The sequence below is a fragment of the Felis catus genome, chromosome E3 (assembly GCF_018350175.1).
Source record: "Felis catus isolate Fca126 chromosome E3, F.catus_Fca126_mat1.0, whole genome shotgun sequence".
NCBI lineage: Eukaryota > Metazoa > Chordata > Mammalia > Carnivora > Felidae > Felis > Felis catus.
In genome coordinates, this window is record NC_058383.1 from 37,013,189 (window position 1) to 37,030,285 (window position 17,097).

At 48.7% G+C, this 17,097-nt stretch overlaps 1 protein-coding gene across 2 annotated transcripts in view; it reads right to left on the reverse strand.

Annotated features, from left to right (window-relative positions):
* The window catches only part of SEC14L5 (SEC14 like lipid binding 5), a 44,974-nt gene extending 29,330 nt beyond the window's left edge, over positions 1-15,644 (reverse strand). The window contains exons 1-2 of one of the 2 annotated variants that reach the window (XM_045047715.1): positions 15,401-15,644; positions 14,522-14,635 (exon numbers count right to left, since the gene is read on the reverse strand). In XM_045047715.1, coding sequence (XP_044903650.1) covers positions 14,522-14,584 — 63 coding nt within the window. In that variant the 5' untranslated portion in view covers positions 14,585-14,635; positions 15,401-15,644. The remainder of the gene's footprint in view (positions 1-14,521; positions 14,636-15,400) is intronic. The other variant, XM_003998895.6, reaches the window with a different exon arrangement.
* Positions 15,645-17,097: the final 1,453 nt, after the last annotated feature.

The following is a 17,097-nucleotide window of genomic DNA, read 5'->3' on the forward strand; positions in this document are numbered from 1 at the left end:
CAGTCCACGTGCCCCGGAATCAGGATCAAAGCAGCTCCAAAAATAGTGCAGGCATCTGAGGACATGCACCTCCTCCCCCATCCCTCCCGGCTCCTCCCAGCTCAGAAGGGCAGAGGCGGGGGAGGGGCAAGGAAGAGATGGAACTGTGCCTGGTGCCCTTAGTGTCACCCCAGGCCCCACAAGGCCGGCCCAGTGCATCTTCCGGCCATATGTTGAAGCTGCTTGCCTTGTACAGACACGGCAGACACACCAGGGTTAGAATAAGGAGCCTCTGTTCCCCAGGGGAGAGTGTGCAGTAGGCAGGCACTTATCAGAAGCCTGCATAGCCTGGTGGACAAAGTGAAGTGGGCAAATTCTGTGCTGGGCAAATTCTACTTCCTCCTGACAGAGGCACATCCTTTCTTTCTCTAAGCCTCTTTTACCACCTGGAAAATGGGTATATCCCAAGCTTGCCTCCCAGAGTATGAAACCCAAGCTCAAGCTCGCCGGGCGGTTCACTGAAGACAACCAGAATTTTCATTCCCCAGGCAACAAGACTCAAACGAAGCAGAACACAGGTCTGCAAAAACTGCTCCTGACCAGCCCTATCTGAGTACTTCCTTGGGATCCAATGCAGGAGGGAGCCAGAGGCGCTGGCCTGGGCCCACCTCTGTGACAGGCAGAGGGATGTTGACCTTTTTTGAAAGCATGTGGAAGGAAAGGGGTGCGTGTTTCGGAACTGGACGGGCTCAGTTCATGTCTCTTCTACTTTCTCACTGAGGGACCTTGGGCAAGTCACTTGCCCTCTCTGAGCCTCTATTTCCTCATCTGTAAAATGGGATGGTGAGGAGGTCACCAGATGTTGTCTCAGAGCAGTTGGCACTCAAGGAGCCTTCACTGTGCTCCTCCAGCTGTGCATTTTCTTCCATTTCGTCCTCTGAATGGCATCCTCATTTGACAAATGAAAAAATTGGAACCCAGAGAGGCTAAGTAACTAACCCAAGGTCACACGATGAAAACTGGTGAATGTGGATTTGAATCCCATTGTGGCCCAGTACCCCACTCCTTCAGGAACACGTTGCTCAGCAGCTCGCTTGTTCTCCTGGGCAGCTGGGAAACAGCCAGGCATTGTCCCTGGGGCCCTGTGGTCACAATTTCCCCCTTCTCCACACTTAGTACTTCAACTCCTACTAGCGGCGGCCACACTGCCCTTGAGTTTCTGCACTTCCTCTGACTATTCTACAGTCTCTCCTTCTCCCCGGATGAAATGACGTAGTCAGAACAGGCCTAGATGCTCAGAATGTGTCCCACACTCCTTGCTGTGGCCAGCCAGGCTCCAGGCAATCTCTCCCACTAGCCACCTTCACTCCGCTCCAGCCACGCCAGCCTTGCTGTTTCTTTTCTTTTCTTCTGCTTTTTTAAATGTTTATTTATTTTTGAGAGAGACACAGAGTGTGAGCAGAGGAGGGACACACACACACACACACACACACACACACACACACACACACAATCTGAAGCAGGCTCCAGGCTCTGAGCTGTCAGCACAGAGCCTAATGCGGGGCTTAAACTCACAAACTGTGAGATCATGACCTAAGCCAAAGTCAGACACTTAACTGGCTAAGCCACCCAGGTGCCCCCGACCTTGTTCTTTCTAAAACACATTTTTATGGGTTCACTTGTGCCCCCTTCCTGCCACCAACAAAATTCATGTGTCCTACCCAGTACCTCTGAATGTGACCTTATCTGGAAATAGGTCGTCGCAAATGTAATTAGTTAAGATGATGTCATACTAGAGTGGGGGTGGGGGGGAGACTGCTAATCCAATATGACTGAGGGACATTTGGTCACAGACACTCATATAGTGTCTTCACCATGTAAAGATGAAGGCACAGGTTTGGGTGATTCCTCTACCGGCCAAGGACTCCAAAGATTACCAGCAACACCAGAAGGTAGGAGAAAGACTTGGAACCGATTCTCCTTCAAGCCTGCAGAGGGAACCTACTCTACCAACACCTTGATCTCTGGCGTTTAGCCTTCAGATTATGGAGTAAAAAAGTTTCTGCTGTTTAAGCCACCCAGTTTGTGGTACTTTTTATTATTTATTTATTTTTTTTTTTTTGTGGTACTTTTTAATGTCAGCCCCGGGACACTCATGTGCACACCACCTGTTCCTACCATAGAGCCTTTGCACTGGCCGTTCCGTCTGCTTGGACCACTAATCAATTTACTTGATAGTGAAGGAAGAAGAAGGCTTGAGTAACTGGGGTTTCCAGAGAGGTAGGACACCTGGACCGGGGGGCTGAAGAGATACTCTGGCTTCAGGGACTCATCTGTGCTGGTCCTTCTTTGTGGGACATCCTCCCCCACCTTCTCCCCTGCAAGACTGTCTTCTTCCCTATTCTGTCCTTTTAGCCCATTCATTTCCTCAATACCATTTATCACATCCTTTAGCCATGTACTAGCTTGTGTGTTGTGTGCCAGAGGCCTGGGCTACATGCTTTTCCACAGCACTGACCTCACACATGCCTGTCTCAGTTCTTGGGACACACTAGGGCTAATAAATGCTCACAAGCAAAGAAAAAAATAACTTAAACTTGCTGGTGATCCAAAAAGCCCCAGAAAGGTGTCCTGGGAGGGGAGTGACAGGCCATGGATTCAACGCATGCATCCAAGGAAGGCTGACTTCCTGTTGTAACAAACCTCTTGTCAGAAGAGCTCCATCTGGAGCCCCCAGATAACAGCGGAGGGCAGAGGGCTGGGCGGCAGCAGATGGGTGCGTGGGCACAACTGTCCCTGACCCTGAAAGGGAAGGTGCTACCTTCCTCAAGTAAGTAATGGCTGCTGCATCGATGGAGACATGCCAGGCACTGGTGAGGGGAATGGCCAGAACTCAGGCTCCATCCAGAAGGCGGGGGCCCCAAAATACAGGGTCCATCCAGTGGCATACCTCCAGCCAGAGAGTCCCTGGGGTTGTGAGGTCCAGTGTCAGACATTGTTGCTATGATATTTTTAGGGCGCTAACTGTGTTTCTTTGCAGTGCCCCGAGATGGGAATTCGAATTTCCCCATTTTACAGATAAGCAGGTGGAGGTTTGGGAAGGCATCACACAGGCAGTAAGTGGTGGGGTTGGAGCGCAACCGGTCTGACCCAGACCTCAGCCCTGAACCACTCTGCCCTGCCCCTCAGGGGAGTTTAGCTACATCACAAGCGTCAAGAGTCTGGAAATGCTGAGTCCTGCTGGCCTAAAACCTGTGAGTCAGGGGCACCTTTGGTTTTGGCCCATGATAGGGTCTTAGAGGATGAAACAGCCCACAGGATCCTCTCTGCGGACTCCTGTTCCCACAAATCAGGCCTGGGTTTCTCTGTGCCGAACACACACATGGTTTGGCCCCCTCAGGGACACAAAGTAGCAGAAGGGATTCAGTTACAGCTCTTTTGCCAGGTGGCTGGAGAAGGACACCCAAGCCTCCTGGCTCAGAAAGGAAGCTGGTCCAAGGCCCAGAACCCGCCCATGCAGGGCCACAGCTGGGGTAGGCAGAGACCAGTGGAAACTTCCGTTGACTGCCTCCCGTGGGCCTCTATCCTGCAAAACTCCACAGTGACACACTTAGCAAGTGGAGATGGGCGGCTGGCCTCCTAGCCAGACTTGCCTACACCCAGGAACCTACCTCCTTGAGCACAGCATGTCCTCTCTCTCCCTTCAGCCTCATCTGTCAAGTGGAGTCATCCACTCCCAATGAGCCCTCCGTTGTACCCGTTTCTGACATCAGAAGTCATCGGCCCCTGGCAGTGAGTTTTTTCCCCTCCCACCCCCCCTCCCCAACTTGTCAAAGTGACATAGTCAACACTCAGTAGACATTTACATGATGAATGAGTGAATGAATGACAGCATTGCATACCCATTAAGAACATGGACTCTGGGGCTTGGGTCCAAGTCTCTGCCTCTTACCAGCTGTGTGGCCTTGAAGGAGTCCTCAAGCTCTGAGCTCCTTAATGCATTCATTTGTTAAAAGGAGAATAAGAAAAGTAGCTACCTTGCTGTGTTGTGGGATGTGTGGGGGGGAATAAAGGAGTCCGTTTTTGTAAAGTGCTGAGAACAGTGCCTGGCACATGGTTCGTTCTACATAAGCATTTGTTAAATAAATTTAAATTTTAAAAAAGAGTGAGATTCTATAAAGTACAGAAAAGCTATTTCTGCTAATCACTTGACAGCTGCTGCCTCCTCTCCTCCCCCCCCCCCCTTCCTTCCTGCTCTTCCTCATGCAAATTCAAAAAAAGCTGGAAGCTGCTTATCCCAAACCTTCCACTAAGAGAGTGGAGAGAAGATCCGGACCACATTAACTTTGTCTTCCCTTTCCACGCTGCAGGCTGCATTCGGGGCACTGACCACTGCGTGACCTCAGGCAAGGCATCTGCCTCCCCTGTCACACTCCTCAGGAGCCTTCCTTGAAGACCCCACCTGCCCCCTTGAAGCCTGGGAGACCCCATGACAGATAAGAATCTATCCTCTCAGCTCCCCCAACTTTTTTTTTTTAAAAACTGAGATCTAATTCTCATACCATAAAATGCACCCTTTTAAAGTGTTCGGTTCAGTGAGTTTTAGCACATTCACAGAGTTGCGCAACCATCACCACTCTCTCGTTCCAGAACATTGTCATCACCCCAAAAAGAAATTCGCTACCGATTACAGTCTGTCCCCTCTGCCCCCACCCCAGCCCTAGGCAATCACTAATCCACTTTCGATCTCTGTAGATTTGCTTTTTCTGGACATCTTATGTACGTGGAATCATACGGTGTGTGACCTTTGGTATCTGGCTTCCTTTGCTCGGCATGATGTATACGAGATTCACCGCACTGTAGCATGCGTCAGTGTTTCCTTCCTTTTTCACAGTTGAATAACGTTCCACCGTATCGGTTCCCTCAACTTTGGCCAAGTTGCTGAGCTAGAGCTTGGTGAATGAGATATCCTACGGCAGCGGTGTCGTCCCAGCTGATAAGGGGTAGCGGGCATGGGAGAACCTGGGCAAGGTGACTCTGGAGCCTTTTGAAATGAGGGCTGTATACAATTTATAAAAACAGGTACACCTGGACAGTCCTGTAGCTGAACTAGCTGCTGCTATTCTAATTACAGCTAGCTCTGGAGACACAAAAGATGGAGACAAAGGGTCACAAGGACCCTGCAGCCAAGACATGTGGACATAGCAAAGGGGCAAGCCTCAGTGTGGTGGGACAGCAGAGTCAAAGCACAGGGTTTACTGTGCTAGCTGGGCAACCTCGACTTAACTCCTCTGAGACTCAGTTCCCTCAAAGAAGAAGAAGAAGAAGAAGAAGAAGAAGAAGAAGAAGAAGAAAGAAAAGAGAGAGAGAAGATAATGAGAAAGATCATGATATCTACTTTGTAAGGACTACAGTGAAGATTAAAGGGAGGTAACATGTTTAAGGCACTTAGCACAGTGCCAGACATCACATCGCAGTTGTTTTTTTAAGTTTATTTTATTTATTTATTTAGAGGGGTGGGGGAGGGCAGAGAGAGAGAGGGAGAGAGAGACTCCCAAGCAGGCTCCATGCTGTCAGCTCAGGGCCCAGCATGGGGCTCGAACCCACGAATGTGAGATCATGACCTGAGCCAAAATCAAGAGTCAGATGCTTAACCAACTGAAGCATCCAGGTGCCCCACGTCATAGATTTTTTTTAAATGGACAAGAGTAAAGCAACAGGCATTTGAACAGATACTTTTACGGAATCATTCATAATAGCCAAACAGTAGAAACATCCCAAATGTCCATTGACAGATGTATAGACAAACAAAATGTGGTCCGTCCATACAGTGGAATATTATTCAGCCATAAAAAGGAAGGAAGCACTGATTCATGCTACAACATGGATGAACTTCAAAAACATCACGCTTAGTGAAAGATGTCAGACGCAAAAGGACAAATACTATATGGCTCCACCTGTATGTGTTCCTGAAGTAGTCAGACTCATTGACAGAGAGTAGAAGGCTGGGTACTAGGGGCTGGCGGGGCAGGAGGGATGGGGAGTTAGTGTTTAATGGGGGTACAGTATCAGTTTGAGAAGCTGAAAGAGTTCTCGGGATGGGTGGTGGTGAGCATTTGTGCAACAGTGTATATGCACTTAATGCTGAACAGAACAGTACACTTAAAAAAGGTTAAGCTGTTTTTAAAAAAATGGATAAATGAGAAATTTTGCATTATATATATTTTACCACAAATTAAAAAAAAAGAGGGGCACCTGGGCGGCTCAGTCGGTTAAGTATCCAACTTTGGCTCTGGTCATGACCTCACGGTTTGTGAGTTCGAGCCCCACCTCAGGCTCTGTGCTAACAGCTCAAAGCCTACAGCCTGCTTCAGATTCTGTGTCTCCCTTTCTCTCTGCCTCTCCTCCGCTCATTCTCTGTCTCTCAAATATGAATACATTTTTAAAAGATTTAAAAAAAGAGTAAGCCATCTCCTGGATGGTTTATCAGCCCTACCGGGAGAATTGACTGTGATTTGAAATAGGATATTATGTGTGTATGTTGTGTTTGTTTATAGTCAACGCCTCTCTCTGTGTGTCTGTTTTCTTCACCCCTGGATTCCCCAGTGCCTTGTACAACACCTGGGATGCTGTCGACACCCAGCCAATATTTGCCGAAGGAAGGAAGGAAGGAAGGAAAGGAGGCTGAGGAGGAGGGAGGAGCTGGTGTTGGAGAATGAAAGCAGGAAGTTGGAACCACTGACATGTATCTCTACCTGGAAGAGTAGGGGGAGCAGTGCAGGGCCCCCCGCTACTGTCTACACTTGCCAGGACACTGCCACAGGCCCAGAGGGTAACCTGTGCCTGTGGATTGCTGTCTATGCTCCACCGGCAGAAAGCTGAGTCCTGGAAGGTGCCTCTCACACAGATGAATAAGCCCCTGAGTTGTTCCCCTCTGCAGTCATGGAGAGGGGTACAGCCATGGCTCTTGGCCGAAGAATCAGCCCTCAACGAGGTTCCAGGGAACACTTCTCCCTGTATTTCAGTTTCCTGGTCCTAAGGCTGCAGCATGGGTACAGTTAGTAGGGCCCAGGTGTTATTTGCTCCAATTCTATCCCTTCTTCTCACGGATTGGATTTGGATGTCACTTTGTCCAGGACTGTGTCCCTCTGTCGTGAGCTCACACCATCGGAACGCCCAGTCTCTTGCAGCACCGAGGGGAACGCACAGCCTGGCCGCCCCGCCCAGCAACTGCACAAAAACCTGCTGTGGATTCTCACCCACGCATGGGGAGCAGGGTGGAGGAAACTCTCCTCCTCCGAACACACTCTGTGCCCACAAATTTCTAGGATCAGCTGGTGCCCTTGGTGGTTCAGGGAGGGACAAAGAGGCAGACGCCCGCCTAGAGCGTCCTGACATTTAGCGGTATGTCAGGATCTTGATGGGAGGGAAACGCTATTTTAGATTTTCAAGTGTCTCAGGAATGTGCCCAGCCTCCGTCACCTCTGCTTCTCCATGTTCTCCTGGCCTCTGGGATGGAAAACCCCCTCCGATCTACTTAAACCCGAAATCTGACCATGTCACGCATGCTTAAACCTTCCAAAGCTCCCGAGGTCCTTGAACAGACTTGAATTGACCCTGCCAATCACTTTCTAAATCACACTGGAGCTCATATGAGCCACATTTCTTGCTTCAGAGAGAAGGTCTGCTCCTTCTCTGCACACAGTGGGCCCTCCTCCCCTTGGCAAGGCTCAGCCTGAATGACTTAAAAGACCCTTAACTGGCCCCTTCCCTTGTTCCTACAATACTCTGTTCATTCCCTATTATGAATTAGCATACATAGCTACATACATAGCTTCACAGCATTTGCCTAGTTCCTCTGTCTCTCTCTCTCTGTGTCTCTCTCTGTCTCTCTCTGTCTCTCTCTGTCTCTCTCTGTCTCTCTCTGTCTCTCTCTCTCTCTCGGAAACACACACACACACACACACACACACACACACACACACACCACACCACTGCAAGCTCTCTGAGGGCAGGAAGGGATTATGTCGGGAGAACCAGAACAAGATAGACATAGTCTCCACCTTCCTGAAACTTACTTTTATGAGAAAGGCCCATATAAATAAACATGGAAGGAAACCAACAGAATCATGATGCATTTCAACAAATGCTAGGAATCAACTATGTTGTAGCCCCTACACTCAGCATGCTGCTTGGGATACAATGGAACTCAATAAATATTTATAGGATGCAGGGGCACCTGGGTGGCTGAGTCCATTAAGCACCTGACTTTAGCTCAGATCATGATCTGGTGGTTCGTGGGTTCAAGCCCTGCGTCGGGCTCTGTGCTGACAGCTCAGAGCCTGGAGCCTGTTTCAGATTCTGTATCTCCCTCTCTCTCTGTCCCTCCCCTTATTGCACTCTGTCTCTTCATTTCAAAAATAAATAAACATTAAAAAATATTTGTAGGGGGGCGCCTGGCTGGCTCAGTCGGTTAGGCGTCTGGCTTCGGCTCAGGTCATGATCTCATGGTTGGTGCATTCAAGCTCCGTGTCGGGCTCTGTGCTGACAGCTCAGAGCTGGAGGCTGCTTCTGGTTCTGTGTCTCCCTCTCTCTGTGACCCTCCCCTGCTCACGTTCTGTTTCTCTCAAAAATACATAAACATAAAAAAAATATTTGTAGGATGCATACACGAACATGTGTGTGAATTAATATTTGCATTAACTAATGAGTAAGGACCTAAAATGTACTTCTGAAAACAGAAGATCACTTTGCTGGCTGATGGATCATTCCTGTTCTCCCAGGTCCTGTAAGCAATCCAGGGTGGAAAATGTCGCTTCCCTTAATCTGTTAGCAACAGGATCATATGATGGGCTCCAGGGAACTAATTTAAACTCATTTAAATGAGGCCCCTGCTGCTTTATTAAAACTACGTCCATAACAACCAGTCCAACTGTAACTACCCTTGGCCTGAGCTGCAAGGATTTACCTCCAGAGGCTGCTCCTTATTAATAACCCATTTGCTAAATTACAAGCTGTTTATCAATACAAAAGGCCAGGTCTTTAAATATTTTAACACTTAATTGCTGATGACAGCCCTCACCTCCATAACCCTTCCTCTGTGTGAAAAGCCTATTGCTGAAGAAATTCTACCCCGAGCCATGTTCCTTCTTTAGATTTGCAGAATCTGAGATGAGCTCAAGTCACGGGGCTTTGGAGCCCCACTGGGATCCCAGGGCAGTGCCCGGACAAGAGGCAGCCAGGTCATTCCTGAAGCTGCCGCGGCCACTGGTGCACAGGTGTTTACTGAACGTCAGAGCCAGAATCTGGAGTGGTCTGGCTGTGAGTGCAAGCTATGGGGTCAGATTTCCCTAAATTAAAATCTCTGCCATTTACTGATGATGCCATTTACTGAGCTAGTGAGCATAAATGGGCTGAATTGCGTCCCCCTAAAAAAGGTATGGTTGGAGTTCTAGGCCCCAGGTACCTCAGGATGTAGCCTATTTGGAAAGAAGGTCTTTACAGAGGTCAATCAAGTTAAAATTGAGGTCAGTAGAGGGTACTTATAAATCTGGTACGACTAGTGTCCTTATAGAAACAGAAGGTTGGACCCAGAGGCACACACACAGGAAATATGCCAGGTGAAGTTTGTAGTTATGCTCCCACAAACCAAAGAACTGCCAGAAGCCAGGAGAGAATCCCAGAACAGATCCCTCCCAAGCACCTTCATTCAGAGGAAGCACAGTGCTGCTGACACCTTCACCTTGGATGTCCAGCCTCTAGATTTCTGTTGTTCTAAGCCAGCCTCCATTGTGGTACTTTGTTATGCAGCTCTAGCATATGAATACACTGACCAGGGGACAGTTGCCTTACGCTCTGAAAGCCTTTGTTTTTCCTTCCTCTGCAGTTAAGGCTGCTATGAAACTACCTGACTCTGAGCAAGTCTCAGGGCTGGACACACAGAGCATTGGGTCGGTAACTGCTTCCAGGCTCTGTCAGCATCTGCTGCCCCCCAGGAGGCCAGGGTCTGTGGGTTCTGGCTGTGCTCCCTTTTGTGGTGTCCTGATGGAATATAGGCATTCGGGGCACAGTTTTGGTGGTAACCATCCCCACGAGACTGCTCCCTGGGCCCAGATCTACCTCAAAAAGTTGAGATCCTCAGCTCTGACAAATGGCAGAGCTCATGATTGGGAATGTGGATTCTGGAGCTAAACTGCCTGCAGTGAAGTCCCCAGCCACCTCATGTTTGCTTTGTGGCCTTGGGTAATCCATTCATCCTTCCCGTGCCTCCGTTTCTTCCTCTGTAGAATGGTGCCACCCACAGAACCTGTCTCATGGGATGCTTAGGAGAGGTACTTGACTTAATATTTGGATGGGCTCAGAACAGTGTCTGGGACGTGAACATGCTTGTTAAATAAAATTTTAAAAATAAAATTTGCTTAAACCTGCCAAATAATCACTATAATTCATGGCAGGGATTTCTTTGGAAAGAATATATCCACACAAAAACTTGTGCATCTGTGTTCATAGTGGTGTTATTCATAACAGACCAACACAGGACACAATGATGAATGAATAAACAAATCCAGGCAATGGAATAGTATTCAGCCATAAAAAGGGATGAAGTGCTGATACGATACAACATGGATGAGCCTTGAAAACATGATGCTCAATGAGAGAAGCCTGTCACCAAGGGCCATATGTTGTATGGTTCCATCTATAGGAAATGTCCCAAACAGGCAAATCCACAGAGACAGAAAGTAGACTAGTGGTCGTCAGGGGCTGGGGTGTGGGGATCGGAGAGGACTGCTGATGGGTACAGGGTTTCTTTTTGGGTCGACGAAAATGTTTTAAAACTGACAGTAGTCATAGTTACACAACTCTCTGAATCCTAAAAACCACTGACCCATACGTTTCAAATGGGTATACGAGTTATAGCTCAATAAAGTTATGAAAACAATAAATAATAACAATAAGCCTAAACAATATTTCACCAGCATTAACAATGAGCCAGGCCCTGCCCGGGCATCCCTGTGCCTTCAGTCAATCCTCACTTCAACTCTATGAGGAACAGGAGCCTTTATGACCTCCATTTTCCAGGTGTGAAACTAGGGCAGGGACCCAGATGATGGATCTGCCTCTTAGCAACCATCCGTCTGGGAGAAGAGGCCAGAACCCAGAAACCATTCACAACAGGCTGTAGGCTGACCAGAGAGTGGCCTTCGATGCTCGAGCGACCACAGTCTGAAGTGCAAGACACGGCCTTTGTGCTCTATGTACAAAGACCCCATCACCACCTTCAGGGACCCCACATACAAAGGGACCAAAGACCCTCTCCAATCTTATACCAGCTGCCTCCATTGTCTTAACTGTTTCCCTCTGTTTACCAAGATAATACGAGCTGACTGTTTTGAACCAAATTAATACAGAACACAGTCAAGAAAGAAGAAAACAAAGGTCCCTGGAATCCCACCCTTCCGAAACAGAATTCCTGCCAGGGGATTTGGCCCAAGGAGAGAGACGCCCATTCACTGGATTAGTTACATTTTTGAGATGAAAGAGAAAAAAAAAAATTTTTTTTAATTGTTTAATCTGGGTCTGGAAATGTTGCCTCGGTGCTATTTTATGACCAATTCCTTGAGCCCAGTTTTAGTCATTTTGTGCTTGTTGCTGGTGGACTTCTGAAACAAGCAACGTTTTAATTCTCAAGTCAGTTTTGTTAAACAGAAAAACCAAAGGCCAGCCCATCTAGTCACTCGGATGCAGTGAAAATAGCTGAGTTCATCCGAAACTTCCCTGGCATCTGACCCAAACTGAGAGCAAGTGTTTAGCTGAGAAACAAAGACGGACATTAAGTGCAGAAAAACCCTTTTGTGCCCACACAGCATGCAAGTTATGTTGAGTTATGCAGCTATTTTTGGGACAATGATGTTTTGTAAACAGTCGGTAAAGTGGCTTTGTCGCTAACATTGCAGAGCCTTGAGGCCCTTTCACCAATAAGGATTGTATGGAAGATAAGGAAACTTGGGCATGGTTGTCCCAAATAACTTAAATTAATGCAGATACAGGAAATGAATATCTGAAAACCTTGTTTCCTGCTGTACCCACAAGCCTCTATGCAACAACATCTAGGGACTGTTAACAGGTAGAGGAGTAAGCAGAGTCCTGCATCCATTTATGGAACAGGACGCTTACAAAATATGCTAACATACTCCAGTAAACTCAATGTGAATACTTTACCAGCCTTATTAATACAGCCTTCAGTGCTCCTTTAGCGGGCATGTTTTAAAGTGTAATGATTGTAAATATTTTGGAGAATCCTAAATATGCTAAATTAAATTTACATTTATTAAGCTCATGCAATTATAAAAAAAGGATTAGTCTTCCATTTTACAGTTATTTGTCTCAGCTTCATGGTAGAGAACCATAGGTCCCTGGACTGTGGGTTGTCCCAAAAGGGTTGGGATAGTATCTCTCTTTTTTTAAATGAATGAGTGAATGAATGAATGAATGAATGAATGAACCCTAGGGTCTTAGACTAAGTAGGGTGCCTGGAACCTTACAGGACAAGTATTTATATTTAGCTGCCATTTATTGTCTATTTGGTATGGACCAAGACCTGCATGGGGCACCTGCTCCTCACCCCCCTATTCCTTCCACATTATAATATATATATAAATGTATTTATCACCTATATATATATAAAATCTTTAATCCTCATGACAACCCTATGAAGTGCATATAACCATCCCCATTTCATGAATGAAGAAATCAAGGCTCAGATACATTCAGTGGCTTTTAAATAGCACACAGCCAGAGCAGAGCAGAGCAGTAGCAAGGACCCAGCATTTCTGACTCTTCGCCATCCCCTGGTGTCTGACCCTCATTACAAATACAGGAAAGTCACACAGCCACAGGCAGCAGCAACAATAACAGTAACAGCATTTGGTCTGTACCAGACCTTGCACTGGGAGCTTTATGTATATTGACTCGTTTAATCCATGCACAGTGCCAGGATTTGGAAACCAGGATTGGTACTCCTCATTTTACAGATGGGAAATGGAGGCTCAGAGAGGTTAAATAATTTGCCCAAGGTCACCCAGCTAGTCAATACTAGCCCCTGCCTCTTGCCCTGGAACCATCTGCACATAACAGCACAACATGTATGAATGATTCCAGTGATGTTTCAAAACCCATTAAGGGGGCGCTTGGGTGGCTCAGTTGGTTAGGCGACTGACTTCGGCTCAGGTCATGATCTCATGTTCGTGAGTTTGAGCCCCACGTCGGGCTCTGTGCTGACAGCTCAGAGTCTGGAGCCTGCTTCAGATTCCTTGTCTCCCTCTCTCTACCCCTCCCCGCTCATGCTCTGTGTCTGTCTCTCAATAATAAATAAACGTTAAAAAAAATTTTTTTAATCCATTATGTGACTATAAACACATATATAAGTAGATTTGTAGAATAAGACCAGTCGGGACACATATCCATGGAAGTACCAATTGACATGAAAGTTCTTGGATCAAAAGCTGAAATTAAGTAATAGGTTAGGATAGGGAGGATGTGGGGGGATTCCAATGTTTCTTACACTTTCAACACAATCATTTATAACACCATGTGGTGTGATAACAGGGACAACCACATTTAGTGAGTGCCTACTGTGTGTCAGGCACTGGGCGAGAGGCACTGCATATTATCTCATTCACTCCTAACACAACCCCAGAGCATTGCCCTTTTTTTCCCAAGGAAGGGGACCTCTGAGAGGCAGAAGGATGGCTCCAGGAGAAAAGCTACATCTGCTTGTTTCCAGCATCTGCCCCATGGTGCAAAGATTATTGATCCAGGAGGCTAAGAGCTTGGGAGCCAATTCTAGTCCCTCGACTGAGTGGCTACTTGATTTACATACAGTCAGTCTGAAGCTACCCTGAAAATGGCTGTTCCTGGACCCCTGCTGCCCACTCACCCCCTGTCAGCTTCTTTGAAGGAAAGGAGAGGGGATGTGCAAACTGAAGGAAGACCCTGGGCAGGATGGAGGGGGATATGGCAAAAAAAAATCATGGCTCCAGAGTACTCCCCTGCATGGGTCTGCGCCCTGGCTCCACCCCTTATCAGCCGCAGAACTTGGGGCCACCTTTACCTCTCCAAGCTACAGTTTAGCGGAAGTAAAATGAGAATAATGAAACAATATATGTAAAGACTCAGTGAATGGCTGCTACTCTCATCATCATTAGTACATTTACTATTACTATTATTAGCATTACACAAAGTGACAGCAGTGGTTTGGCCCAAGATATTCTTGTTTTCTGTCAGAAGAGGTTGAGATGAGAGAACAAGTCTGCTTCAGCAAGGAGAAAGAAAGATCTTGTGATGTGGTCAGTGGACAAGGATTCCACTGTGGAGATGTGGAGAAGGCTGGGGTGGCTGGGTGGAGGGTCACTAGGGAGAAACTGGACTCGCCAGTTTCCTTCTCATCTGGGAGTTTGAGGGGCTCCCTCCCATTTTTGCACAGCTGACCTCCTGTGTCCCTCTCACCATCACACAAGGGGCTGGAGAACCAGGGGTCACTCACCGCCATGACCAGCTCAAATGGGTACTTGTAGATGCGGACAGGAGACTGGTACTTCTGCACCATGTTCTCGCAGGAGCGCCAACAGAAGCACCCAGGCAGGAGTGAGCACAAAACCTGGGTGACAGGTGACTGGTAAGGTAGCAGCTCCCTCCAGCTGAAGCATAACCCTGCCCACTGCTTCCCCAAACAAGGGACAAGCCCGCCCTCTCATGCTCTGCCCACACATCTCCCCAGCCCTCAAAGCAAGAGGGCTGATGTGATCACCAAATTTCTCTGGGCCATGCCCCAAACACCTGCCCTGACCATTACCCACTGCTCCAGGCCACACTCATCCCTCCAAGAGCAATCAGTACTCCCAAACTTTCCTTGGTCTCCACTCCTTCACACTGAGGCCCCCAGAAGCACCCCTCACTGCTACTCACATGGAAACCCACGTTTGCAACTCTTACACTCTTACAATTCACCATCCACCCACACACCCCACAGCTTGCCACAGACGTCCCCTATAGACCCCCCCCCAAGTATCATTGCACCTGCCCTTCCATTTTCCTCCAAGATACCCTGACATACACAGTCTTCACTAAATTTCACATGCAATGTCTCTATCACACACACACACACACACACACACACACACACACGCACGCACACACACACATGCATGACCCACCTCCCACACAGGATCACCCTTGCACACACATGCAACTTTGCCCATACACTCAGCTTCCTGGACCTCACGCCACCCAATTCCACACACGCACACAATTCCCCTGGTGAGCACAAACGTCCACACACTTGTACATACACTGGTATGCATATGCACACACACACAAGCACGCACACACGTACGAACTCGCAGGCCCCCGCAACCCTGCTCACCCTCGCCCTCGACCTCGGAACCTCCCGGGAGGCAGCCCCGGGGTCAGTATGGCGCTGAGTCCGCCGGGGGGGCCCCCCGCGGACGCCTGGCCCGGAGCGCAGCTTCTGGGGCGAGGCCCGACCGCGGCCGCCCAGCCTGGGGCGTCCGGCCGTGCTCACCCTGGGGCCGGGCCAGCCAGGGAGGGGCCTGCAGGGCAGGAGCCAGACCTGCCCGGCGGGAGTGCTCCAGGACCTGGGACAGCGGAGAATCCGGCCTGGCCCCGCCCCCGATCTGGTCCCGCCCCTGCCTCCCTGCTACGGCCCCGCCCAGATTTACTCTGCCCCTGATTGGTCCCTCCCTAGCCACGCCCCGGCATTAGCCCGCCCTTCTCATATATATATATATATATATATATATATATATATATATATATATATTCCTTGTTTGATTACGCCCCTGCCCGGCCCTTCTCCAGATTGGCCACGCTTCAGGTAGGCCGAGCCCCTGTACTGGTCCCGCCCCTAAGGCACCCCTCCTTGGAAACGGCCCAGCCCCGGAAAGACCCCGCCCCAAGGTCCCACCCCGAGCCTTGCTCTGCCCTCTCGCGGACCTTTGCCCCTCCCAGCCCCTCCCTTCTCCGTAAGATTTACCTCCAACCCCATCCAGACCTGGTTGCCTAGTCTCAGAGCCCCGCGCCTCCCATGGGCCGCACCTAGAGACCTTCTGGTTCTGCCCCAAGCCCCGCCCATGCATCATTCATTCACTCTGTGTACGTTTACAAAGCACCTAAGTGTCAGGTTCTTACAAGTGCTGGAGAGTCATAAGTGAACAAAACACAAAAATCCTTGCCCTCCCGGAGTTTACATTCCTGGGGGCCGGACGTGAGGTAAATAAGGCAAATATACCGTATGTGAGATGGTGAAAAACACCAAGGACAAAATAAATAAATAAATAAAAATAAGCAGGGAAGGGGTCCAAGAAGTGAACGGAGTGAGTGTACAATTTAAGACAGGGTGGATTGGCGCCTCCCAGGGAGGGTGACATTTGGCTCACACCCAAACCGTCTAGCCCTCCCAAGATCCCTAGAGAACCAGCCTCCCTTCCAAAGCCCTCCCTTCCCGCTCCCCATCTGTTCGGCCTGGAAGAGCCAACAAGCTGGCTCTGGACAGCCTTATCACCCATGTATTCATTCACTGGACACTTACTGAGCACCTACTATGTGTCAGCACTGGGTGACTTCACCCATCACAAGGGGAAGTCAACAGATTCGCCTGCCCTCGCGTGGCCCACAGTCCTGGGCAGGGAAAAGGTGTGCATGGAGACAGACAGAGCTCTGTTTAGCAAATACATAGGTCTTTACATCCTATGATAACCAGCCCTTGTTTGTTTCCTTTCTAGCCACACTCTGTAATCATTTATTCACTCATTTTATTTATTTGTGCGTTATTAAATATCCCGGGAGCTGTGAGCTCCGTGACGCAGGGACTGTGTCTGTCTTATTCATCTGCCCCCCGGTCCCCATGATCTTACTAGGTACCGGGCACACAATAGTTAGTGTGCAGTGCATTTTCTCAATTAAGATTAACAAGAATGGACGTGGAGCGCAAAGTTGCTATCTCTGCCACAAGGTGGCAGCAAACGACAATCCACGGCTCCAGGGTCTGCACACCGAGGGGAATTTGGGGGGGAGATGGGGTCCAGAAATGTTTCGCTGTAC